Consider the following 27,999-nt stretch of genomic DNA (forward strand, 5'->3'; position numbering starts at 1 on the left):
ATGAAAAATAGACCCTGGCTGTGCCACTCCATTAATGATTGACACGCAGTATTGATTGCCTGTGTTTTGGGGATTAGGGCCTCTGTTTGAATAAGGGCTCAGGTGGGTGTCAGGGTTGTATGCTTTCTGCGTTTTCTGCTGTTTTCTGGGGATTTTCTTTTGGTCATTATCAGATCGACCGGTGATCGGACTTCAGAGATCCCAGTCTGACTTCTAGCCCGCTAAATCTGTTGTTCCCGTCCAAAGACCTGAAACAATGAAACTGTTTCTGCACTTTATTCTGGTGACAGTCGCACCGGCCATTGGTAAGACTGTTTTATAATCATAAATGTCTTTGTTAAATTGTCTTTGTTGTTATGATAGTGCTAAATATTTGGTGTTATTAGACTGTATTTGGATTTGTGATTCAGATTAACTGTCTGTGTAGTTAGAAATAAGTGAGCCTACAGCACAAATAAAAAATAGTAAGTTACTGGGAGTTGAATCTTTTGGAGTGTTTGATGAAGTGTTTGATTAGAAGTATCAGTACCACACTCTGGAAGGCTCAAATACAAAAAAGTAATGAATTCAAAGTATTTGTTATCTGCAGAATGTGCTTAAAGTATCAAAAGAAAAAGTAGGCTATTCATTTGTTTCCTCTCAGTGCTTTACTAAACATTATGTTACGGATGTTACTGCTGCATTAATGTTGTATTGACTATTAACTGCTGTTGATATTTAAGTTGTATGTCTTGTTGGGTGATTTATTATACAAACTAATCAATCATATTCTATAAATCATCCTTTTTGTGGTGTCGCTGACCTGTAAGAACCACAGATCTCTACAAGCTTTGTGACGATGCATTACATTTTTTATTTATTTAGCTTATCAAGTATTACATATGAGAATATCTCAAGTAACACCCCAGCCTTCAGTTTATCTAAGGTAGCATAAATAAATAAATACTCAAGTAATGTATACATATTTAAATACTTACAGCTACATTTCCTGACAGTTATTTAATTATCTATTTATGGATCAGGATACGATGAAGAGTAAATGTGTTTATTAAGGAATGTGTAAACTAAAAAGATCAAATAAAAATGTAACCTTTTTCAGAGTACTAGGATTATGCTGTTATACATGTTAGCACTGCATTACTTGTGATAGCAGTAGATGTTGTGGTGGTGGTCTGTTTCAGGAACCAGGTGTACTGAGTTGCTGTTTGAAGCTTTTTCTGGTGTCAGCGTCTTGGTCCAAAGGTTATATGTGTGCAGGCTCGTGCCCAAATGTTGCAGTTGGTACCAGAGAGCACCACCACTAAACAGACAGATGCCGTCATGCCAGGCACTTTAGGTTTTATTCCTCTGTTCTCATAAACAGCCTACCGCAGTCCACTGAATGACTTCCAGCGCTCTGAGGGCAGAGAGCTCGTCCCCACCTCCTGGAACTCAGCTCAGATGTTGCTGTTAGCGGTCCTGAACCTGGAGGACTGCGCCACTCGCTGCTCACAGTCTCTGGACTGCAGGTACCCAGCCTTTACTCTGATACAGCATCACTAGACAACAGTTCCCAGACCAAAGTGTCCAATAAGATGTATACTGTAAAAAGACACCTATCTCTAAACCAAAGGTCATCTTCTGGTCTATTTCAACCTTCATTTTGAAGTTTTAATCCTATCAGAGATGATGCAGGTTATCAACAAACAGTTCAGATTGATCATCCAAACTTTTAAACTGTGAGGTCTGACGTGTAGTTGCTCCTTCAAGCATGTCTCAAGATCAATTTATTATCGCTGACAGAAATGATGGCCACTGTGAACTCTTTGAAATAAAAGCACAGTTATAAAAAACCTGAATTCTGTCCAGAAGAATTGTAGATACTTGACGAATTGATTAGCCAATCCACAGAAATATAATATCCAACACAATTTGAAAATTGATTGAACATTGAATTGAATACTTTTGGAATTTAAACTGACAAAACAGGATAGTAAAAGACATCCCCATGAACTTTTTGAGACTTGGATGAGCAATTTGTATTCTCCTTTTGACATCATATAAACCAAATGAAAACAATCCAGAAAATGCTGAATGAAAAAGAATATTAATTGACAATGAAATAATGCTAAATTGCAGCCTTAGTTGTTATGTTGTGTTAACGATCCTTAAAGGAAACTGATTCAAACTAACCCTTTCATTAGTATGCCTTCCTGTAGGTTAGTATCCAATAAAGTTTTGACATGAAAACATCCCTTTAACACCAGAGCGTTCAACTACGAGACCCGTCCGACCGTCTCCTGTAAACATCTGCCCTGGGTGGGGGATGGGAGCAACGCTGAGGTGAAGAGGAACGTAAACTGTGACCTCTACGAGAAGAAAGGTGAGACTCATTGTGTGATAACACAGACATCACTGCGAGTGGTCAATTCTGGAGGGGATTCATTGTTGTTTTTTATTATGCAGTCTATGTCAGAAAGTGCATCGTGGGTAAAGGAGAAGACTACCGAGGGAAAGTCTTCACCACGAGAGGTGGGCTCAAATGCCAACAGTGGTGGTCCAAGTTCCCTCACGATCACAGGTGAGACCGTGTTAATCTCTTTAGAGGCTCATGCAGTGTATCAGATTACAGTGAAAGAAAGATTATGGGGTTAGACAGCTGATATTCAGATAACTTATATATTTGAAAATGCTTTTACACATAAGCCTCCAATTGAATAGATCCTTTACCTACAGGCAACCTGAACAGGAAGTGTTTTATGGCCAAACTGTTGAATGCCTCCAATTCATGGTGTTTTTAACAACCCAAAATATCAGGAAGCAAAGATGGCCACAGTACAGGACAGAAGATAGTTTGTTGGCGTTTAGGGGTTTAGCTTTTATAGACTTAAGATTTTGACAAAATAGTAAATGTGACAGCTTTATTTAAAGTTTCAATCAGTATTATATATAACATATTTGTGTTTAAACAGTTGATTTAAATGGCTGTGATGTAAAAGGGGGTCACTGACTGATGCCAACCCATCGCCACCTTCCAGACTAATTTTAGTTTCTCTGGCCTATTTTCTAAACTCTCATGAACCTTGTTTTGGCAGGAGTTTTTCCAGATGTGTCTGTAATTGTTGTATTATAGCTTGTGGTTAATTGTAATTTGTCATCTAAAATAGGAAACTGTGTATAAAGAGGCTCCAACTCCCACGCTATTTATGTAATGTGGATGTAAACACCTGTGATTAAAGCTGAGAGTCGACGCTTTAACCTGTTCCAATGACAGGTTTAAAAGGGCTCTTTAAATAAATATGAGACGGTGTGAAAATGTTTTGACTGCCCTGCATCAAACAGTCTGTCGCTCACTGTATATTTCTCTGCTGGTCTCAGGTGGACTCCCACAGCTACCAACGGTCTGGAGCTGGCCTATTGCAGGAATCCAGACGGCGATCGGATCGGCCCGTGGTGCTACACCACCGACCCTGAGCGCCGCTATGAGAGCTGCAACATCCCCCAGTGTAAAGATGGTACATCCCATACAAGTCGTAACAAGTGCTGTGTGATGTAAAAAAAAAATGGTGTCAATACTTTTAAAGCAACAAACAAGCTACATAATTTTGGTACAAATCATAGGGAAAACAGAGAATGAACACATAGTAGTTCACTCAATAATTTGAGTTTTTAAAGAAATAATTGCGAATATAAATATAAATATAAGTCTATTTACCGCAAAAGAACTTGAAAACTCACTCAAATGAATTTAAACCGAAGACAATTCTTGTTTTGTTGGAAACCTTTACTCCCCTTTTTCACTGAAATTGTTACTTTGGTAAGAGAAGGTTATAATTACCAAGTGAACAAATTGAAACCCATTTCCTTGTGGCTTTTACAAAACAAAAATTACATCACCTTCTTTTGGTGGAATTATTTGGGCGCAATCGGATATGTAAAATAAAATGTGTGTATTTATTTAGTTTGCTTCCTGCTTCCCTCCTGATGTTGAAGCTGTGTTTGTGGTTTTGTTTGCAGAGGTATGTATCACATGTAACGGAGAGGACTACAGAGGACAGGTGGATCACACTGTGAGCGGCACAGAGTGCCAGAGATGGGACCAGCAGTACCCGCACCAACACATCTACCAGCCTGAAAAGTAATTCACTACCCAACCAAATGTACTCATCATGTAAAGTGATGTTTAAGTCCTTTTCAAGATTCAAGATTCAAAAGTTGCATTGTCATATGCACATAGCTACTACAGTGTAGAAATGGCAATGAATTTATTCTGAACTGTTTCCTTATTGTGGACATCATAAATTACGTTTTTTTCAGATATCCAGATAAGAGTTTAGATGACAACTACTGCCGTAACCCGGACGCCTCCCCCGTGCCGTGGTGCTACACCACCGACACCGAGACGGAGCGGGAGAACTGTGAGATCAGCAAGTGCAGTAAGACGTGGCTTCTTTATCAGAATACCTTTATTAGTCCACCCAATAGTACATAGTCTATATATAACACTATAAACAATATCCAGGGTAATATTAAAGATTGAACAGTTAGATAATTTGTCAGTAGATGAAAAATAATCAGCCACTTTTGTGTAAAATGCCAAACATGTCCAGCTTTTCAGCAGTAGAGATCCTCCCCTGTGAAAGTAAACTGAACATGTATACCTATTTAATTTAATAGGTAGTGGTTGGACCAAGTTTCACATATGTGCCTTGGATTCTGGGAAATAAAACAGGAAGTGTACACTTTTTAGTTTACAGTTTATAGACCAAAGTGTTCATTAATTTAAAAAATACCTTGTACTCTTTACTACCATAATTTTCTCCAGACAGTCTATCTTTTTTTCTTCTATTTTGTTTTTGCCATTAGTTTCCTCGGACACAATCCAAGGAGACATGAGCTAAATGAAGTTGTTTCTTGCGGCATTAGGAGACACAGTGGAGTTAGAGTGCCTCATTAAGTTGCTGTAATTACATTTAGAGAAATCACCTTTTTGGTGTTTGTGCAAATTCCACAGTGGGCTCAATAACTCTTTAAGAGTAAGTGCGACTAACATTTGCACATTTTTTGTCTGTGATTCTGAACCTGCATGGTCTCACAAGGTTTCAGGTTAATTACAATGTTTATTTAATTATTTTGTTTGTTATTGTACAGCTTGTTTTTATGTCATTGAGTTTCTACAAGCTTTTACTGAAGTATAGTTTACATTTCTATGATGGGAGAGGTAGTAGTTCAATTATTTACCAAAAATACATACAAACAACATTTAAAGGTAGGTATGATAAGAGTTATAAGGTATTGTGTACTTTAATTGAATAATGTGGTATTTTTACATTCAAATGTATGTTTTTAAGGCTTTTCCTCTGATTCTAACTATTTGGCTTGTGTTCAATATAATAAATAAAACAGCCCGGCAGACTCAAATGCTGACCCTTTATCTTCAGAAGATATTTAAATAAACAAACCCAAACAGGGCATCTGTGTTTTTTCCAGAATTTCAACACAAGTTGTGCAAGATGACACTGGCAGAATTAGCATTTCCCCTCAATACAGACATCTCTGGGTCCAAACATCGATAAGATACCGCCATCTAGTGGCACAGGCAGTGTTGAGTCAGATTAGAAAACAATACTCAAAATAAATTCCCTTCATCGTCATAGATTAACAAGAACATCCATGCAAAATATCACATGGTTTCATTTTCAATTTTGGTGTAATTATAAGATTAATAACTATATTATAAATTCAACCTTTTAGTTTTTTTCAGTTATTCTGTCCAGGACAAATGAAACACAATCAAAATAACAAATGAGAAATTCTCATATTAATTTTGGCAATTCAGCTCAATGGTTACAGTGCATGCCGTTCAAACCAAATTCCCCAAGGTTAAAGGTCCTCTATTATACTGTTTTTCATGAATATATTATAGGTCTCAGATATATACAAACATGTCTCTGAAGTGTTTGGCTCGAAATACCAAACAGATCATTAATTGTAGCATCCCATAATCCACTCTGTTTCAGCCCTGTTTCAAAAGTGCTGATTCTCTGTCTGTTACTTTAGATGAAAATAAGGAGCCACTCCCCACGCCCCTCTGAGAGATGATTGGTTTTATAAAACAAAACACACAGTGGTGCTCTAGGAGGAGATTCAGGTGATAAGGTAGGGGGGGTTACCTTGGTTGGTGATTGGCTAATGGTTACACAAGTCAACAAATCGTTATGACATCATAAAGTGGCCAAAATCTGATCAGCTAATTTTCAGACAGGTTTTTATATAAATGGATCAGGACAAAAAGTGAGCGAATCTTTTTTCCTGAAACGGTCAGAATCTCTTTACACAGAGGGGACACATGTTTATGTATAAAAGACATGAAAAAGTGGATTTTGCATAATAGGTGACCTTTAAATTCCAGCTTTCTGACCTTGTTGCATGTCACACCTCTCACTCTGTTTAATTTCAATACAATACAGGGGCATACAAATCATTATGCTCAGAGGGACCATATTAACTAGCATCACCTCTGTGTTGTCACTCATCTTTATTCCCTCTTCAACTTGCTGTTGCTCTCTCAGCTGAGGTGCGGGTAGATAAGCGCCCACGCTCCAGCTCCACAACAAACTGTTTCCGTGGCCGCGGGGAAGATTACCGTGGCAGAGTGAACGAGACGACCTCAGGGATCCCCTGCCAGCGGTGGGATGCCCAGCACCCTCATGAGCATCCCTTCTACCCCAATACCTACGAATGCAAGTAAGTACAACTCACAGCGTGATGGAGGAAAGAAGAAGAAGTTGATAGTTTCTGAAATACTTTGGGGTTATTTTCTGCACTAATGGACTTTTAGTTTGCTCGACACATGAATATTAATGTCAAGATGTCCTTTCTGTGAAGTTTCTTGCGATCTTATTTCTCTGCTGACAGTTGACAGTTGATGATAAATGGTCAGCATTTCCAGATTAAGAAGCGGGTCGCACTCTGACTGGCAATATGGATGTGAAATGAATATTAAGCTTATTTGTAATGTGGTAATCCTTCATCATGCCTAAATCGATTATGATCATTTCAATCATCCATTTTATCAAAAATGGATTTTTGGATGAAAGTATTTTATTAGAATTTAATCACAATATTAAACAGGCAGAGAATATACAGTAGATTATGTCTTGGTGACATTCTCATTGTAATGCCTTTATATTTTTAATAGAGAATTGTTTTGTTTTTTGTTCTTTTTTTAATTGTTCTTTTTATTGTTAGCTGCAAGAAAGTATATGTGGCCTTTAGACAATCTATGATGTATTGTGCTTTTAATAATGTGTTTCTTTTATACAACAACATGTCTTCTACAGAGAGTTCAGTACCTTCCAGCAAGCCATGTACCAATAAATGCCTTAAAGGCAAATTAACAGACTGTTAAAAGGTGTTTTATTGTAACAGAAAAGTCATAATTTAAATTTGGTTGGTCTCAGGACAGGACCAGCATGGACATTTTGACTTTATGTTTTTCCATGCTTCAATTGTAAGCATAACAATTTGAAAGGGGTAGTTTATTGTCTGTTTGTAATTGTTTGTTTTTAAAGTAATTATGTGAAAAACTGTGTTGTGTGTAGGTTGTTAAATTAAAGAATAAAAACCAAACCAATTTAACCTGACTGAGTGAGACATCTCCTGCAGGGGTTTGGAGGAGAACTACTGTCGTAATCCAGATGGGTCGGAGGCTCCCTGGTGCTTCACATCTGTGCCTGAGATGAGGACTGCTCTCTGCCTACAGATCAAACGCTGCGCAGACGACATAGAGGCTGAAGGTACTCTTCATTATTAGCTTTTTGTCAACTGCAATGGATAAATATGTAGAAAGCAACTAGAGAGATGAGTCAAAGTTCCCTCCAGTGCAACTCCAAGAAACGTTTTGGACCAGCAGTCACAGTTTCTATCTCTATGGTTTACTTTATAAAACTACAAATTGATAATTTCATAAGGTTGCATCAAAGTCTAATTCATGTCAATTCAGTGCTGGCACATTTAAGCTTATCACTTCTGTACCGTACACTATCTTTCCATTTACCATTATCATGTTATCGTCCGTTATGGCAACGGGGGCTGCTCCTCCGTAGAAGTTACATCAACTGAAAAAATACCGTTCTGGTGGGGAAATGCAGAATCCTTGATTTATTTGATTGTTTGGAATATAGATTCGAAAAAACATTGATACAATTTATGTACATTAAACCCACCAAGAGGATAATTAATATACAAATAGTATAGAAATGGCGGCTAAGGCCCTTCATGAGAATGGGGAGTTTCAGTGTTGTTTACATTATTTTTGTACTTTTATATAGCTTTCACTGAGCTATACATTATCATGGCCCTGTCATTTCAATTGTATTTTTTTTTACAGATTGCTACCATGGAAATGGAAAAAACTACAGAGGCATGGTCCGCAAAACTCGTAAGGGGATCACCTGCCAGAAATGGAACATCAACACACCTCATCGGACAAAGTACGATGATCATTCAAAATGAGAGATGAGCTCTGCTCCTCGTTTTTTATAAAGCTGTGTTCTGAAATCCAAATGTCAAAATAATTCTAAGCTTAGTTGAGTATTCACATTAGAAAAGTGAATTACTACACACAAATTACCCTCCACACAGACAGGATGGAGACAAAAATATACACTTTTTGGTGTGCTCCCTTTTTTTCCCACCATGCAATGCACAGAAATTCGGGAAATTTGGGGAGCTTGGGATCAGCTCAGAAAAATTTATTCTAATAGTAGATTTTGATGAAACAGCTTAATGGACAAGAATAAGGGTAACATGTGTGGCAAAAACGTCTTCTTTGTTTAGTTGTCTGTGGCATTTTATTGTTGAGTTTACAGTTTAGTAAAAATAATTTAGTACATTTTCCAGGATTAACCAAAGCACGCATCCCGAGGCCAACCTGACGGAGAACTACTGTCGTAACCCGGATGGGGACCAGCATGGACCGTGGTGCTACACCACCGACCCCAAAACTGAGTTTGACTACTGTGCCATCAAACATTGTGGTACATAACTGTATATATATATATATATATATGTATCTGGTACTTTGTGATGACAGTTCAACCAGAGCTTTTGTTTTCTTACTTTAAAAGTTGATCTGCTTCTTGTTTTGTTTTTCCAAACAGCTGGGGAGAAAGTGTCCATGACTGAACCAGTAGGTTAGTATCTGAATGAATAGTAAGCAACATGTCGATGTTGACAACAAGTTTTCTTGTGTCTCTTACATTACATTACATTACATTGCATTTAGCTGACGCTTTTATCCAAAGCGACTTACAATAAGTACATTCGACCAGGAAGACACAACCTTGAAGAAAACAGAATCATATAAGTACATCAGGTTTCATAGAGCCAAGCATTTCAAGTGCTACTCAACTGGCTATAGATAAGCCAGTCCTTTATTAGTATATAAGTGCTCTGTTAGCAGTTCTTTGTTAGTAATTCTATCGCTCGAGGTGGAGTCGAAAGAGATGAGTTTTCAGTCTGCGCCGGAAGATGTGCAGGCTTTCTGCTGTCCTGATGTCAATGGGGAGCTCATTCCACCATTTTGGAGCCAGGATAGCAAACCCACGTGTTTTTGCTGATGGGAACTTGGGTCCCCCTCGCAGCGAGGGTGCAGCGAGTCGTTTGGCTGATGCAGAGCGTAGTGCACGTGCTGGGGTGTACAGTTTAACCATATCCTGGATGTAGGAAGGGCCAGATCCATTCGCAGCATGGTGCGCAAGTACCAGTGTCTTGAAGTGAATTCTAGCAGTTACCGGAAGCCAGTGGAGGGAGTGGAGGAGCGGAGTGGTGTGGGAAAATGTAGGAAGGTTGAAGACCAGACGAGCCGCTGCATTCTGGATGAGCTGCAGAGGTCGGATGGCACATGCAGGTAGACCAGCCAGGAGGGAGTTGCAGTAGTCGAGGCGTGAGGTGACGAGAGCCTGGACCAGAAGCTGCGTCGCTTTCTGGGTCAGCTTGGGACGTATCTTCCTGATGTTGTACAGTGTGTATCTGCAGTAACGGGTTGTAGCAGCGATGTTTGCAGTGAAGGACAGGTTGTTGTCTAGGATCACACCCAGATTCCTTGCAGTCTGGGTCGGGGAAACAGCAGAGGTGCCGATGTTGATAGTCAGGTCAAGAGTGGGACAATCTTTTCCCGGAAGGAAAAGCAGTTCAGTCTTGTCAAGGTTGAGCTTGAGGTGATGAGCGGACATCCACTGAGAGATGTCAGCTAGACAAGCAGAGATGCGTGCGACGACCTGGGTCTCTGAGCGGGGAAAAGACAGAATTAATTGGGTGTCGTCAGCGTAGCAGTGGTATGAAAAACCATGCGGGCTAATGACAGATCCGAGCGAGTTTGTGTACAGGGAGAAGAGGAGGGGACCAAGAACAGAGCCCTGAGGGACCCCTGTAGTTAATTAACAAGGGTCGGACTCGGACCCTCTCCAAGTAACCCTGTAGGTACGGTCTTTGAGGTATGAGGTGAGGAGGGAAAGTGCAGAGCCTGAAACTCCAAGTTCTTGGAGAGTGCAAAGGAGGATCTGATGGTTCACCGTGTCGAATGCAGCAGACAGGTCCAAAAGGATGATGACAGAGGAGAGGGATGCTGCTTTGGCAGTGTGCAGTTCCTCAGTGACAGCAATGAGAGCAGTTTCTGTGGAGTGACCTGCCTTGAAACCAGACTGGTGCGGATCCAGAAGGTTGTTCTGATGGAGATAACAGGAGAGTTGTTTAAAGACAGCGCGTTCAAGTGTTTTAGACAGGAACGGGAGTAGAGAGACAGGCCTGTAGTTTATAACATCAGACGGGTTGAGAGTGGGTTTCTTTAGGAGAGGGTTTACTCTTGCCTCCTTGAGACTGTTTGGAAAGTGACCAGAAGTTAGAGAAGTGTTGATGAAATGGGTGAGAAACGGTAGAATATCAGGAGCGATAGTCTGAAGGAGGTTTGAAGGGATAGGGTCCAAAGGACAGGTGGTAGGGCGGGCAGAGGTAATGAGGGTAAGAACCTCACTTGGAGAGAGAGGGGAAAAGGAGGTTAGTGTGCGGGTGGAAGGAGGGTCTGGTGACCCAGCGGTGAGTAAAGGTGAGTCAGAAAAAGAAGAGCGAATATCATCAACCTTTTTTTCAAAGTGGTTAAGAAAGTCGCTTGACAGAAGTGAGGAGGGGGGAGGGGCTTTTGGAGGGTCCAAGAGGGTGGAGAAGATGGAAAATAGTTTTTCGGGATTGGAATAGGAAGATTGGATCTTATCTTGAAAGAAAGTGCTTTTTGCCTGAGAGATTGAAGCAGAGAAAGAGGAGAGGAGAGCCTGATAGGTTAGGAGGTCGTCGCGGTGTTTGGATTTCAACCGTTTCCGCTCTGCTGCCCTAAGGACGGTTCTATTAGCACGCAGTGCGTCATTTAGCCAGGGAGCAGGAGGGGACTGACAAGCCTGCCGAGAATAATTGTTTTCACATACTGTTTTGTGAACGCAGAGAAAGTGGAGTTCAGTGAGTGTGGAAAGAGAGATGACCGCGTGAAGATGTCGAGGCTGCGCATTGTGAATGGGATTCCTGGGAACTCTCCATGGACAGTGAGCCTGAGGGACAGGTGAGTCTGAGAGCCCGTTTACACGAGGACGAAACGGGTTGTATCCGCAGTTTCTCTTGCGTAGGCTATAGCCCTTTCGTTTACATGAGGCCGTAACAAACGATAGAAACGGACCCTGAAAACGATAACGGGTCCCAAGGTGGATAGATTTTGCAAACTAAACGCTCTGGGGGGTCAAACGGATCCGTCTGTACACCTCTATGCAGGTTGCAACAGTCTCACGGCATTTCGTGTTCTAGTCACTAAATTAATTTATTGATTCGTGTTCAATTTTTTCGTGTCACACAGAACGATTTTAAAAGCAATCTAAATAATAACAAATTTGAAGGAAAAACACATTAAAAAAAATACAGATTTCAGTATTCTGACACAGAACGATTTTAGAAGCAATGTATTTCTATTGGTTGTATGTTTCGTGCCTGCATCAATTAATAACAAATTAGAAGGAAAAAGATATGACAAAAAATACAGATTTCAGTATACTGAGGCTCTTTGCCCCATTTATTTTCCTCGCGGATGGCAAAAGAACTCCAACATTAAACAATTTAAAATAAAAGGGATAGGGTTAGGCTTAGGGTAATATATCGAGTAAGAAACTGTTTTTATGAACCACACAGCTTCTGGTATTCCAAGACCCGACCGGACAAAAAGACGTGGTGTAGGCACGAAACATACTACCAATAGAAATACATTGCTTTGCGAAGATCGTGTCGGTGAACACGAATCAATAAATTAAAGGAATTTCGTGACTATAACACGTAATGCCGTGAGACTGGGTTGTACTCGTGGTTGTAGGCTATACGATCATTTTCTGATAACTATGAAATAGCCCCGCCTCCCTCTCCCCACGTCTCCTGCTCAGAGATCAGCGGCTAGGCTGTCGGAAGAGGGGGAGGAAAAGAGAGGCTCCGTTTATTATTCATATATTGTTATATAGTCGCTTAGAGTCCCCTAACCAAGCCCCCAGGAAGTGCGCTCAGGTGAAAATATTCGTGCTGGCCAAACGGCGGTACTACACTTCCGTTTGGTTGCCAAGCCCGGAAACACTTTTTCCCATTGACTTACATGGGGAAAGAGTGGTCTGTAAATCGTTGGATAATTTTTTTTAAACTAAATAAACTACCCAGTATGAACACTTGTATAGCCCTTATTAAAAACATTCGTTCCTCAAGTTGTAATAATGTGCTAATAACGTTATTCTGAGAGTTATTTCCCTCTGCGTTATGAACGTGCATCTAACCCACGGGACCGCGCCGCCCGGCACGTTCATGTTACGTGTCCCGACCAATCAGAGCACACTGTGCTCACAGGAAGGGTGGGGGCTGGAGCTATTGGAACTACAACGAGCCGTTAAAGGCAGAGAGTGAAATTCAGTGAATACACGTAGTTTACAGAGATGCTGTTTGAAAAACCAATGTGAGTTGCGTTTATCTTTACCCATGGATGCACAATAAGAACGGACCCATATCGTCTTACTGCCATCCCACGGAGCTGTAATAATGGATATATTGCACATGTTTGCTATAATTCATTATCATACTACATGGGCTGTATAATTAAATCTTGTACCGTAAATGTTGTATTAAATAAAGTTAATATTACTTATTATAAGTATATATATATATATATATATATATACAGTGCAATAATTATTTCATGCTAAATGAAGCTCTGTTGCTTGGATATCACTAGATCCTGTTACAGCGTAATATAAGTACAAAACGATTGATGTTGACATTAGCATAATGACTAGCTAGCCGCTAGCTGCTAACTACCGCCTCGTTAATATCAAATCCATCATAATAACAAATGCTGTCATGAACGTGCGGTGCTGTTACGTGTACGCAAATTGACGTGCTTGATGTGAACGTGCATTTTGGTTAAAGTTGCGCATGCGCTATGAGCGCACATACGGGTACTTCTCAGGCATGCCGGGTAATCTGTGACGTTTCGCTCTCTCAAAAATTGGGCAATTTTTTCATCATGCGCTAATGAGCAACTCTCATAGGAATGAATGAGGCCCCGCCTCCCACGCTGTATCCAGTTCTTATTATACATCCATGCCCCTAACCCCTTGGAAGAGGCGGAGAGGTGGGTGTTTTTCATCTGCTGGTGGACTACCGGAGAGATTTACAGCAGGAGCACACGCCGTCCACCGCGGAGAATAAACAGAAGGGCAACCATGGCAACCATGTCTTCTTCGCTGCTTTTTGTGTGTTTTGTGGCGGCAGCAGCGCCACTTACAGTCCCGGCATATGTACTACAGCGTTTCCAGCGGGTCGAGCGGTCTCGTGTGAATGGACCATAGACTGTATATATAAAGGAACGGACACGTTAAATGAACCGAATGCGTGTGAACGGAAGACTTTTTTGAAAACGCATACGGTGCGTAAACGCAAACATTCCGGTGTAAATGGGGTCTGAGAGCTGATGGCCATGAACACGTGAAATGCACTCGCCTGTGTTGTGTGTGTGACCTCTGACCCTCTTGTGTGCAGGAAAGGAAACCATTTCTGTGGAGGATCCCTGGTTAACCCCAGATGGGTGATCAGCACCAAGCAGTGTTTCTCCTCCTGGTAAACTTTAATTTGTTTAAGGTTCTTGGCGCACAGCAGGGTGTCTGTCTGCATTGTCATTGATAACATATTCACATTTACTTTGAAGCCTTGCTGTGCCTAAGTACAGCCTTACAGAGCTAAGAGCAAGACTAGTGTTGTTTAAAATGAGTGTTACTTGGAAGAGCAGTATTAAACAGCTTGAGGTCCTCTTACAGACTATTAGATATGTCCGGATAAGACATGAAATAAAAAGACTCGTACTGATCCTCTCTGCATGTGTTCACAGCTACGTGGACCTGCCCGGGTACTCGGCAAGGATGGGAACTCTGTTTCGTGATCCACAAGCAGAAGAGCCCGGCATGCAAACCATCCCGCTGACAAAGATCGTCTGCGGACCCTCAGAGTCTCAGCTGGTCATGCTACAACTGGAATAGTGTGTACTGTCAAGTGCCCCCAGCATGCTCTCTCTCATACACACCAATAATTTCCCTGTGCCTCTCTCTTTCTTCCTCTAGTCCGGCCCAGATTAATGAGCGAATCTCTCAGATCTGCCTCCCTCCTGAGCGCTACATTGTAGCTGAGGGGACGCCATGTGAGATCGCAGGATGGGGTGAGACGAGAGGCAAGTATAATCCTTTGGAAATTATTAACTTGACACTGAATTAGCAACATGCAACTACAATATGCTTCAATTTCAGTAATTGATAATTGATGACTTCCTTAGAACAAGCATCTTGCGTCTGCCCTTGAAGTAATGTTGCATCTAAATTAGAGCGCTATTCAGAACAGTGAGCAACAGATGGCGTTGCTATTTGCAGAAACATTCAACATCTGTCCACCTTCCTTTGCTATTTTCTCCATCTTTAAACACATCGGCTGCTGCTAAATCATTCCTCTGTCTCGTTGTTGTTTCAAGGGACTGGAGATGAGACTGTCCTCAATGTGGCCCACATACCAGTTCTGAGTAACAAGGAATGCAACAAATACTTCAGAGGTCGTGTTCGTGAGAACGAGATGTGCACGAGCTCTTTCCAGGGCGGGGTGGGTGCCTGCGAGGTAAGAGTCTTTGAAGAGAGTGCACAGCATCTAAGCTTTATTGTCCTTTTTGAATAGTAGAATATTTGTTTTACCCTCTAGCTTCATCAGTTTCTCCATTCACAATCTGTTTTTTTTTGCATTTCGACAGTGTTGGGGATAACTTGCAACATATAAAAAACTTTAAAAAGATAACAAATAAATGTTTCACTTAATTAAAGTCACCAATCAAAATGTTGATTACAAATGGATTACATCTATGCAATATATTTTTGGCAAAAGTTAATTAAAGGCGGAGTAGGTAATTTTGGAGAAACCAGCTCGAGTGCGCTAGAATTTGAAAATACACAGCCGGAAAACATCTGCCACTTCCTAACAGAGCCCTTCCTCCAACACACACGAACGCGCACATGACCAATGAGGGCACGAGATAAGTTTGTGCACAGATGGAAGGCTAACAGGCAGGTAGGCTATGGGGGCTATTCCCTATCTTTATTCAAGAGCGTGGTATTTAAATTTGAGAGCATACTTTATGTATTTATTTCCCTCAAACTCTGTCCTCGCACTCAAATAGTGCCCTCGCACTCAAATAGTGCCTGCTTGCACTTAGATTTGCTCTGCTTGTGCTCAAACTGTACACTTGCACTCAGATATATTGCTGCTCAGAATTATTCTGTGCACGCTCGAAACTTTTTCTGCTCTCAGAATTATTCTGTGCGCGCTCGAAACTTTTGTGCAACAATCCTGTCAAAATCCCTCAACCAATAGGAGGCCAGGTGTCCTTGCGGGTGCGTTCGCTTTACTTATTACAACGTCCCGTAAGGGCGGTTACTCTTTGGTTTATAAACTCCCGCCCTCCACGGCTTTATAACATAACATGTACATCACTTCGCTGTACAACTTTTTTTGGGGGGGGGGGTGTAAGCACAGTTAGTACATGTTTATAAAACGGACAATTCAAATCAAGCAATCTGTTGTTTCTTAGTCGTGATATAATGAGCGTATATCCCGGGTATAATTGTAGTTACTTTTCACAAGTCAGTATCCCTCCGCGTCTGAGAACCGTTACAACCATATGGTTACAACTGTTACATTACGTCCGTCACGAAACTAACTACCGTCAACGCTTAAAATGGAAACATGTAAGGTTAACTTCGACCTCCGGGGTGGCCTTACTATGGAGGAGTGGATTGAGAAGTGCCTATCTCCAGAAAAAAAAGCACCTAAACGACGACAATGCTGTCTGTCTATTATGTTCTCTAGCTGTTATTGTTGTTGCATAGCAACCACCTCGCACTATGTTTTGTGCAGAAGGCAACGGAGGGACTATTTTATTTTGAACATCATTATTTAATAATAAAAACTATTTAAATTGGAGTGTGTCTTTTTCTTTCACATTGCCAGCCACACGTGGTAACCGTTTTATAAATGCAATAGCTCACTTCAGGCCGTGATATACGAATATCTAGATACAATATGGTTGTCGACACTCCGCTTCGCGTCGGGCCGAACCAAGCCGTAGCACAACAGTGCTGGAGCAGAACAACAGTCTGGAGGAAGAAGTGGGCCGGTCGGAAAATTCACTAGCAATCCCCCCTCCCAGAGCTCTATATATGGCGCTGCCCCCTCCCTCCTCCCGTTGACAATTTACTAGCGATAACGAGGGCCGGTCGAGATTCCCGGGCTGATTTTTAGTCCCAGTACGCCACTGAACGTAGCTATTATGTAAGGTGCTGGTATATATATATACTAACTGTGCTTCCTCCCCCACCCCCCCAAAAAAAGTTGTAAATCAAACAAGTGAAGTACATGTTACAAAGCCGTGGAGGGCTGGAGTTTATAAACCAAAGAGTAACCGCCCTGACGGGACGCTGTAAGAAGTAAAGCGAACGCACCCGCAAGGACACCTGGCCTCCTATTGGTTGAGGGATTTTGACAGGATTGTTGCACACACATTTCGAGCCCGCAGAGAATAATTCTGAGAGCAGAAAAAGTTTTGAGCGTGCACAGAATAATTCTGAGCAGCAATATATCTGAGTGCAAGCGTACAGTTTGAGCACAAGCAGAGCAAATCTAAGTGCAAGCAGGCACTATTGAGTGCGAGGGCACTATTTGAGTGCGAGGACAGAGTTTGAGGGAAATAAATACATAAAGTATGCTCTCAAATTTAAATACCACGCTCTTGAATAAAGATAGGGAATAACCCCCATAGTAGGCCATCCAGTTACTTTAGCCAGGCCGGCTAAAATGATTGGTCGTGCTTTTTACAGTACTACGGCTTCCACAGATGACGTTTTTTTATGGATTTTTTGTCAAAGCACTTAAGATATTCATTGCTATCGGGATGTTAAGAGCATTCCACACAAAAAGTGTATCTCGAGCTGGTTTCTCAAACTTACCTACTTACCTAAGTTTCAGAAACCGGCTCGAGATACACTTTTTGTTATATTCCATGGAATGCTCTTAACATCCCGATAGCAATGAATATCTTAAGTGCTTTGACAAAAAATCCATAAAAAAATGTCATCTGTGGAAGCCGTCTGTCAGCCTTCCATGTCGTGCACGCACAAATGTATCTCGTGCCCTCATTGGGTGTGCCGTCATTGGGCGTGCATTGTGCGTCGTGCTGCGTACCTGGACTCACATTCAGGTTCAGGTCCGGACTCAAGTCCAGAGGTTCAGGTTCAGGTCCGGACTTATAAGTCCGGACCTGAACCCATGGCTTGTGTCAAGTTGTGTGAGTAACTAAAGTGAACTTATTGTGAGCTAATTATCAATTGAAAATTAACTCATAATCAACTCAAATTCAAACTCATCAGGTTTATTGTGCTCCCTTCCAACTTGTGTCTACATTTCTCTACAAAGTACAAATGTAAAAAAAACACTTTTTGCCACTTAGTCTATACAAATGACTTATGACAGCAACTACTACAAAGTTCAAACATTTATTTCATTTACCAAACTAAAGTAACCAAACAGTCCCTGAGCTGACTGAGCCTAAATCCCTAAAACGTTGCTGAAAGGTAGAGTGTAGAGTAGACTATACAGTATAGGCTACACTGTAGTGACTGTACAGTCAGAGTGTACTGTACTGTCTGTACACCATGTATTTTCTACAACTCTACATGTGTACATTATACAGTACATACTACATACATAGTAATGTAAATACATACTGTTAGAAATGAAAATCAATGTTGATATGGCGTAATTTTGAATTAAATACACTATTTAATTTAAATCAGTTTTATTCTGAAAAAAACGGAAGGTCACACTATTAATTTAATACTTTTATTCTGAAAAGTATTCACTTCCGGTTAGCATTAGCATGTGGCGAAATGCTACGTTTTCAAACCGTGAATCAAAGGTGAAATGACATGTGATGTTGTACACTGAGCACACTGGGATTAGCACTCATTTATTTACGCTGAATAACGTTTATCAGGGAATGTTTAAATAACCACAGACACCAGAATATACGTAAATGCTAGTTTTTTTGTGAGTCCAAGTACCGGTTCCTGACATTCCGGACTTGAACTGAAACTTTTTACAAGTTCAGTACATTACATTGCATTTAGCTGACGCTTTTATCCAAAGCGACTTACAATAAGTGCGTTCGACCAACAAAATACAAACTTGAAGAAAACAGAATCACATCAGGCTTCATAGAGCAAAAACATTTCAAGTGCTACTCAACTGGCTTTCGATAAGCCAGCCCTTTATTAGTATATAAGGGCTTTGTTAATAGTTCTATTGCTCGAAGTGGAGTCGAAAGAGATGAGTTTTCAGTCTGCGCCGGAAGGTGTGTAAGCTATCTGCTGTCCTGATGTCAATGGGGAGCTCATTCCACCATTTTGGAGCCAGGATAGCAAACCCACGTGTTTTTGCTGATGGGAACTTGGGTCCCCTTCGCAGCGATGGTGCAGCGAGCCGTTTGGTTGATGCAGAGCGGAGTGCACGTGCTGGGGTGTACGGTTTAACCATGTCCTGGATGTAGGAAGGGCCAGATCCATTCGCAGCATGGTACGCAAGTACCATTGTCTTGAAGTGGATTCTAGCAGTTATCGGAAGCCAGTGAAGGCGGCGTGGTGTGGGAGAATTTAGGAAGGTTGAAGACCAGGCGAGCAGCTGAATTCTGGATGAGCTGCAGAGGTCGGATGGCACATGCAGGTAGACCAGCCAGGAGGGAGTTGCAGTAGTCTAGGCGTGAGATGACGAGAGCCTGGACCAGAACCTGCGTCGCTTTCTGGGTCAGCTGGGGACGCATCCTCCTGATGTTGTAAAGCGTGTATCTGCAGCAGCGGGTTGTGGCAGCGATGTTTGCAGTGAAGGACAGGTTGTTATCTAGGATCACACCCAGATTCCTTGCAGTTTGAGTCGGGGAAACAACAGAGGTGCCAATGTTGATTGTTAGGTCAAGAGTGGGACAATCTTTTCCCGGAAGGAAAAGCAGTTCAGTCTTGTCAAGGTTGAGCTTGAGGTGATGATCAGACATCCACTGAGAGATGTCAGCTAGACAAGCAGAGATGTGTGCGACGACCTGGGTCTCTGAGCGGGGAAAGGACAGAATTAATTGGGTGTCGTCAGCGTAGCAGTGGTATGAAAAACCATGCGGGCTAATGACAGATCCGAGCGAGTTTGTGTACAAGGAGAAGAGGAGGGGACCAAGAACAGAGCCCTGAGGGACCCCTGTAGTTAATTGACAAGGGTCGGACTCGGACCCTCTCCAAGTAACCCTGTAGGTGCGGTCTTTGAGGTATGAGGTGATGAGGGAAAGTGCAGAGCCTGAAACTCCAAGTTCTTGGAGAGTGCGAAGGAGGATCTGATGATTCACCGTGTCGAATGCAGCAGACAGGTCCAAAAGGATGATGACAGAGGAGAGGGAGGCTGCTTTAGCAGTGTGCAGTTCCTCAGTGACAGCAAGGAGGGCAGTTTCTGTGGAGTGACCTGCCTTGAAACCAGACTGGTGCAGATCCAGAAGGTTGTTCTGATGGAGATAGCAGGAGAGTTGTCTAAAGACAGCGCGTTCAAGTGTTTTAGACAGGAACGGGAGGAGAGAGACAGGCCTGTAGTCTATAACATCAGACGGGTTGAGAGTGGGTTTCTTTAGGAGAGGGTTTACTCTTGCCTCCTTGAGACTGTTTGGAAAGTGACCAGAAGTTAGAGAAGTGTTGATGAAATGGGTGAGAAACGGTAGAATATCAGGAGCGATAGTCTGAAGGAGGTTTGAAGGGATAGGGTCCAGAGGACAGGTGGTAGGGCGGGCAGAGGTAATGAGGCTAAGAACCTCACTTGGAGAGAGAGGGGAAAAGGAGGTCAGTGTGTGGGTGAAAGGACGGTCTGGTGATCCATCGGTGAGTAGAGGTGAGTCAGAAAAAGAAGAGCAAATATCATCAACCTTTTTTTCAAAGTGGTTAACAAAGTCGCTTGACAGAAGGGAGGAGGGGGAAGGGGCTTTGGGGGGGTCCAGGAGGGAGGAGAAGAATGGATCTTATCTTGAAAGAAAGTGCTTTTTGCCTGAGAGATCGAAGCAGAGAAAGAGGAGAGGAGAGCCTGATAGGTTAGGAGGTCGTCACAGTGTTTGGATTTCCACCATTTCCGCTCTGCTGCCCGAAGGACGGTTCTATGAGCACGCAGTGCATCATTTAGCCAGGGAGCAGGAGGGGACTGACGAGCCTGCCGAGATGTGAGAGGACAGAGAGAGTCCAGAGAGGATGAGAGAGTAGAGAGGAGAGTTTCTGCAGCAGAGTTTGGAGGCAGCAATTGGAACGAGTCAGAGGAAGGGAGGGCTGAGAGCACCGATGAGGCAAAGGTAGAGGGGGAGAGGGAACGAAGGTTACGGCGGACAGGTGCAGGATGAAAAGAGATTAGTTTGTTATGTTTGGAAAGGGGTAGAGAGAATGAAATGAAGAAGTGATCGGATTTGTGGAGCGGGTTTACAGAGAGGTTAGAAGTAGCGCAGTTACTTGAGAATATGAGATCAAGGACATTGCCAGCTTTATGAGTTGGTGGGGACGGAGACAGTGAGAAAGCAAAGGCGGTTAACAGAGATGTTAGTTCGTCTATCTTCCCTGTCTGGAGGTTGAAGTCTCCGAGAAGTACAGCGGGAGGACCAGTTTCAGGGATGTGTGAGAGGAGATGATCTAATTCCTCCAAGAAGTCCCCCAAGGCGCCTGGTGGACGGTAGAGAACAACAATGGTTAATTGTATAGGATGGGTTACTGTGACGGCATGGAATTCAAAGGTGGAAGGAGTGAAGTTAGGTAGCTTGAAGAGGGAAAAGCTCCATTTGGGAGAGAACAGGAGACCAGTGCCACCTCCTCTGCCAGTGGGTATGGGTGTATTGGAGAAGGAATATGCTGTAGAGAGAGCTGCTGGGGTGGATGTGTTGGATGGAGTAATCCACGTCTCAGTGAGAGCAAGGAAATCCAGAGACTGCAGGGAAGCGTAGCCAGAGATGAAGTCAGCCTTAGGAACAGCTGACTGGCAGTTCCACAGGCCGCCTGAAACTAGATGTTGGATATCAGTGGAGCATGTGGGATAGACGAGAGCAGGCCGGTTATATCGATTACGAGATATACGGGGCCAGTGATAATTGCGAGAAGACACATAAATAGGAATAGAGAAAATACACATAATTATACACATGATTATAGCATGAGGGGCCAAATAAAATAAAACACCAGCGATACTTAGCTCAATGAAAGTAGGATTTGCCTCCTCTTTGCCACCCTCGTGACTCCCGCAGGACTCTAATGTCTTTGCCAGTCTTACTCCCGCAGGACTCTAATGTCTTTGCCAGTCTTAGCCTGTCTGACGCTCCAGGAAAGTGCTACCTAAAATGGACACCTGATTGCTGAGTTCTCACAGCTGTGGGGCCACGTCCCTTTAATTAGTTAACTCTCTGCAGCTGGTGGCCCTCAAAAGGAAATCGAGACTGGCTTCCTCCTGACTTGTTATTGTCTTTTAAGTCAATTACATTAAACCCTAAGTTATAAAGTTATGAGTTTAACCCTTAATACAGTTACACCTACTCAATAAAGCTCTTAGTATTCTACAAATGTTTAAATCAAAGTTAACCATAGCAGTCAGTTAGTTCAGTTTAAAGGTTTCAGTTAAATTACTTGTCCCAAGTTTCTGCCTAACAGATACTGTAGCGGTTTTGAGATTTAAAATCACAATTTCAGTCAGATCAACTACAGAGCATTGATACAGAGTACACACACTGAAACAGAGAAGTCTAAAAACAGAATGTTACTCACACAATTCTAGAAGTCTCCAGTTGCTTTCCTGTCAAAATCGAGTTGCACACTTTTCACACACGGTTCGGCGTACCGATACGCAGCACTAATTGCGTGTTCATGTGTGTTGGAGGAGGTGCTCTGTAAGGAAGTCTGAAGGAAGGGGCGGATTCTTTTCGGCTGTGTACTTTCAAATTTTAGTGCACTCGAGCCGGTTTCTGAAACTTGAAAAAAGTGGGCGGTGGTGGTGAAGTCGATAGGGACTTGGCTTGGGAACTGGAAGGTCACCAGTTCAAGTCCCGGCAAGACCAAGTGCTACCGAGGTGTCCCTGAGCAAGGCACCGTTCCCCACACTGCTCCCCGGGCGCCGTTCAAAATGGCAGCACACTGCTCCTAACACTAGGATGGGTCAAATGCAGAGAAATAATTTCCCCACGAGGGATTAATAAAAGTCCATCTTATCTTAATTTACCTACCCCACCTTTAATTAAGAAATGTTGGAGAAACCGGCTCGAGTGAGCTAGAATTTGAAAATACACAGCCGGAAAAAATCTGCCACTTCCTTACAGAGCCCCTCCTCCAACACACACATGACCAATAGAGTGGCGAAGTCCCTCCCCTTCCGGGGGACCTCCGTGGGACCTTATTTTGGAAAAATCATGTATTGAAGTCAATGGAGAGAGAAAGATTATCTTTTGATCCCGTTTGAATTGTGCAACGAATTACACATATGATGTGTGTCAATTTAAAAGATAATTTTGCAAGTCACATTTTTTTAAATGTGCCGTAAAACTGTGAAGTAACACATTTTTTTGTGTGAAGCGCTCAATGAACTACAACTCTGGTCTTGCATACGTCACCAACACCAAGATGGCCGTCACGTTAGCACATTTCACCTCTTTCTTTCAGAATGAAGCGAAAAGTATTAAAAGAGGTGAAAATCACTACAAGCCTGGCCATGTTGAGAACTGTACATACACAAAAGGGGAGTTAGTCGGTTCCGTAAGAGCCAGCATGCGGGACCGGCTTTACAAGGTTTTGGTGAGTAACACGAGTGTAATGTTAATGTACGCGACTCTGGGATTTGTAGTCTTTCTAGTTGCGTATTTTTCATAGTCTTATATTTCAAAAGTTTTGAGACAAACTGTGACTTTTTTGACATGGAAATTATTTTTTAAGATTGACAAACATCATATGTGTAATTCGTGGCACAATTCAAACAGGATCGAAAGATAATCTTTCTCTTCCCATTGACTTCAATACATATTTTTTCAGAAATAAGGTCCCATGGGGTGGAAGTAGATGGACATGAATTCGCCACTCAATGAGGGCACGAGATAAGTTTGTGCACAAATGGAAGGCTGACAGGCAGGTAGGCCATCCAGTTATTTGACCCGGGCCGGCTAAAATGATTGGTCGTGCTTTTTACAGTACTACGGCTTCCACAGATGAAATTTTTTTTATGGATTTGTTGTCAAAGCACTTAAGATATTCATTGTTATTGGGATGTTAAGAGCATTCCATGGAATATAACAAAAAGTGTATCTCGAGCCGGTTTCTCAAACTTACTTACCCCACCTTTAAGTATTGTGAGGTTTTCACAATACGGTTTGAATGTAGTTTTTTCAGTTTTATTGTCAAGTTCAAGATATGTGTTTAAAAAGTTATGAAAAGTAATCAAATGTAATAAGTTGCATTTCGTTGAATACGTAATTAAAATAGAGACATTTATTGTTACATTGTCTTAACAAAAGATAACCATGATGCATAAAAACAACCATTAACTGCAGTGTGCAGAGGCATTCAAGGAATATGTCAAACATTTAAAAATACAATCACAGGCTTTCTTGTCGAGAGTTCGATGAGACGCTATCAGGGGCGGTTCTGGGGGTGGCCAGTGCCCCCCTAACACTGACCTCTGACCCCCCTGTGGCCCCCCTAACAATGACATTTTTTTTTTTTTTTTTAAACGTATATTTTCTGGTACTCGGTTTGCCAACTACCGCAGGATTTTGTTGCTGTAATGTGAGATTGTGCAGACACCCTTATGTAAAGGAGAGATGTAACTGTTCATTGCCTTTTATTTTTATATAAATATGGTGTTAGTGCAAACATTGCACTATAACTTAAGCTGAAGCTAACAGTAATAACTATAAGATCTATCTGAAATAAATAAATGTACTGAAACAAATGTGACCCGCTCTATCGAAATCAGTCGGAAGTCGCAACGGCTCATTTCAGAATAAACGTGGATTTACGTAAAAAACTATTTTTTCAGGGTTCGGGTGTTTTGTTTGATTTTAAACAAACCAAGTCTTGGCTTTCAGAATATGAAACTTTTATTTCCAAAATCACACGATAAGTACATTTTTGCAGCTTGTGAAGGGACGAAGACAGGCACCTCTCACTCGCACTCTGCTCTTCCAGCAGCGCCGCCCCCCCCCCCCCCTCCCTCCGGCTGACATTATGAACGTAAGAGTATAGTAATCATAGATAACACGGCAGGGTCCGTTACAGTTTGTTTTCATCTGATTTAAATTAAACAGAGTCTTGGCTTTCAGAATATTAAACTTGTTTCGGCAAATTCAGATGATAAATATAACTTTGAAGCTTGTAACGGCATAATTACAAGCGGAGAACGGATTAATTTAACGCCACAGCAGGCACAACAACAGCCGGTGTTTCTCGTGAGGGTTTTCCCCGGGAAACAAACACAATACACACAAACGCAAAAATACACAAACACACACACACACACGTATACACACACACTCGCGAGCTTCCCCTCCAAACGAAAATATCTTCCCTCCGTAGTATTTTGATCATTTGCTCCACTAATAATCAATCAGATCGATGGATTCCAGAGAAGAGGAAACTTTAAAGGCCTTTTTCTCAAAATGAGGACTCGGTGACAGTCATTATATAATGTGACATATTTCGCTTAATATTTGGAGTACAAAAATAATCCTGATGTCATTAGAAAGCTAGGAATATCCTCTTTCCAACAGTGTATACAACTCAAAATGTGTCTTCGGGTCAATGCGAGCAGGTCACAAATACCAATAACTGTATTGCATTGTGTTCTTATGCGCAATTACTTCATACTGTCTAGTTCTCTTTTTCGTCCTGCATTTATTGTGCCCCCCTCAGAAAATAACTGGCCCCCCAGTGGCCCCCCCAGTCAAATTGGTCTAGAACCGCCACGCTATCATGCCTTTATGCTCATTATGTTGCTAGAGCAAGTAGCCAGTGAGCATATCCTGTCTGAGCTAGCATTACGTTTTCAACTTATGTTTGTACGTTATGCTAAATATTTCCCTGAGAGATGGAGTTCATTTGGGAGCGTTGCAGAAAGCCTCTCAGGTTGTCTGCTTGTTTAGACTCAGGCTTTCACAGTAGTTACTGTTATAATACAGCACATGTGCACTTCAGTTAGCAATGTTACGCTTCACTCACATCATCATCATCCTTTAATGTTACTTGACAGAATTATTGTGAGTGTTTGCTAGCTTTTTCTAAAAGGACAACGAAAGAGAATGCAGAATTTTAAATAATGAGAATGCAGTGTTTCTCAGATAAAATGATGCACATCATATATAATATAATTATAATAATGTTTTTTTTCTTTCATTGTTTGCCTGTGAACCTGTTGTTAGGTTTGCTTTTTTTTGCTCCGCCAAGCTGGATGTTTCCAGTTTTATGCCACTAAAATAAGCTAACTGGCAACTGGAGGTTAGTTTCAACCTCTCATCTAACTCCTGGAAACAAAGCTAATTAGCATATTTCTCAAAAGTCAAACATTTTAATGAGCAAAAATAACACCATTAAGCTCAGAGAATTAAAACTGTAAATACAGATGGTAAAGAAAATTTGTTTGATGATGAAATTATCTACAAGTGCTCTTAAACAGCATACAGCTATTTATATGTTCCTATAAATCAAACACATTCACCAATTGGACAATGGAAGTGCACTGGACAAGATGTTTCCAACCTCAGCAGTGACAGTCAGTCATAACATAGACAAATAATGACGGCGGAGTGTTGTTCCTGTGTTTCTGCAGAGAGACTACGGCGGACCTCTGGCGTGTCAGAACAGCGACTGCTGGGTACTGGAGGGAGTGATCATCCCCATGAGGCGCTGCGGACACCCAGGGCAGCCCAACATCTTCATCCGAGTGTCTGTCTACGTGGACTGGATCAAGAAGGTCATGGAGATGGCTTAGAGACAGAGACTGCCGTTTAACAGGAACTGATCAAATCAACTGGCAAATACCAAACAGACCAGTTAGTCACTTTGCCACATGAAAACAATCTTTTCAGCTGTCTCTTTTACATAAAAAAATGTTAATTATACAATAAGATTCATAGTCAGATTTTATTTTACAATTAATACAATTACTACATGATAGAGACTATGTGAAATTATATTTAGTCTATATATCTGCCAGATTAACCTACCAAAATCATTTATCTTTCCAAAACATAATTACATATGCTGAGATACAAAAAAATGCAGAGAATCATAACATTTACAAATCTTCACATTACATGAGGTCCTTCTGTTTATATTGCATTTAACTATATTTCAGTTGTAAGCAGATACAAGGGCATTTTTAGCTGTCAAGTATTTGGCAACAATGATAACTTCTCCTATAGTTGTATATTATTACAATGTTTTAAAAACCTTTTCATTATGTGTCCCTACAGCAGGCCCCACTTAAGAGTGCCCACAAGAAGAGTTATAGTTTTTTCACAAACACATAATTAAACACTGCTCACAGCTACTTTATAGTGCACTGAAATGAATGTCAATTTTTAACTAATTATAGCCCCTCCGGTTCAGAGCAGAATAACTGAGAGTAAGTAACTCCTAACTAACATCCCCTGGAAATGCACCCTTCACCACAAAACTGTCTGCCTCCCCTCCTCTCAGTGGCAGTGAATGGAGCTCCGAAATACCTCCTTTGCCCCCAGCCTCTAAAGAAATCCCTCCTCTGCCTGTCTTTTGATGCCTGCCCCCACCTCTAAAGACATGCCTTTGTGCCTTATGCAGAACTGTATGCGCTGCACATTCTTTCTAGTTCTATAGGAGGATTTTTGTAACCCGGTCCTGATGAGCCCACGGAATTCAGCTTAAATAAACCTCAAGATCAGAGTCCGACCGAATCTCAGACACACCAGCCTGCAGAGGGCCACTGAACTCACACAACTCCTCACTCATGCAAACCCTCCCCCCTCGATCTGTCTTGTACATTTTCACACTAACATTGTTCAATCCAAAAATACTGACATTTTATCTTTTGCAGAACTAATAGCAGTATAGAGTAGAATATGTTCCCTTTCACTAAAAACGGACAATTATCATCCTGCTGGACACAGCGTCTGGAAATGGCGGGTTGACAGTTATGATTTCAGCGTCATTATGGCATTTCATTTAGTAATAATTATAGTGGATGACTAATCAAATTCATATATGACTACCAGTTCTCACCAACTGTTAAAGCGTAATGCTTCTGGGAAACCTGAATACATTTTTAATAAATGGATGCCACAGAAATATTCAAATAGTTTCT

General features: G+C 41.7%; 1 protein-coding gene across 1 annotated transcript; it reads left to right on the forward strand.

Moving 5' to 3' along the window:
* The first annotated feature begins 94 nt into the window (after positions 1-94).
* Positions 95-27,991, forward strand: mst1 (macrophage stimulating 1). Its single transcript, XM_034083383.2, has 18 exons — positions 95-305; positions 1,364-1,508; positions 2,247-2,362; positions 2,446-2,560; positions 3,358-3,494; positions 3,997-4,117; positions 4,297-4,415; positions 6,552-6,726; positions 7,648-7,778; positions 8,372-8,474; positions 8,884-9,020; positions 9,144-9,176; positions 11,476-11,590; positions 14,089-14,166; positions 14,435-14,581; positions 14,664-14,770; positions 15,065-15,204; positions 26,488-27,991. Exons 1-18 carry the CDS (start codon positions 257-259, stop codon positions 26,647-26,649), a joined length of 2,130 nt encoding a protein of 709 aa, XP_033939274.1. The 5' UTR covers positions 95-256; the 3' UTR covers positions 26,650-27,991.
* Positions 27,992-27,999: the final 8 nt, after the last annotated feature.

Source organism: Pseudochaenichthys georgianus, chromosome 5, assembly GCF_902827115.2.
Source record: "Pseudochaenichthys georgianus chromosome 5, fPseGeo1.2, whole genome shotgun sequence".
NCBI classification, from domain to species: domain Eukaryota; kingdom Metazoa; phylum Chordata; class Actinopteri; order Perciformes; family Channichthyidae; genus Pseudochaenichthys; species Pseudochaenichthys georgianus.

Excerpts from the sequence above, each read along its gene's own strand:
- mst1 (XM_034083383.2), top strand. The coding sequence starts at position 257 with ATGAAACTGTTTCTGCACTTTATTCTGGTGACAGTCGCACCGGCCATT. Across the intron at positions 4,118-4,296 it reads CACATCTACCAGCCTGAAAA|ATATCCAGATAAGAGTTTAG; the intron begins GTAATTCACTAC and ends CGTTTTTTTCAG. Across the intron at positions 14,582-14,663 it reads GTCATGCTACAACTGGAATA|TCCGGCCCAGATTAATGAGC; the intron begins GTGTGTACTGTC and ends TTCTTCCTCTAG.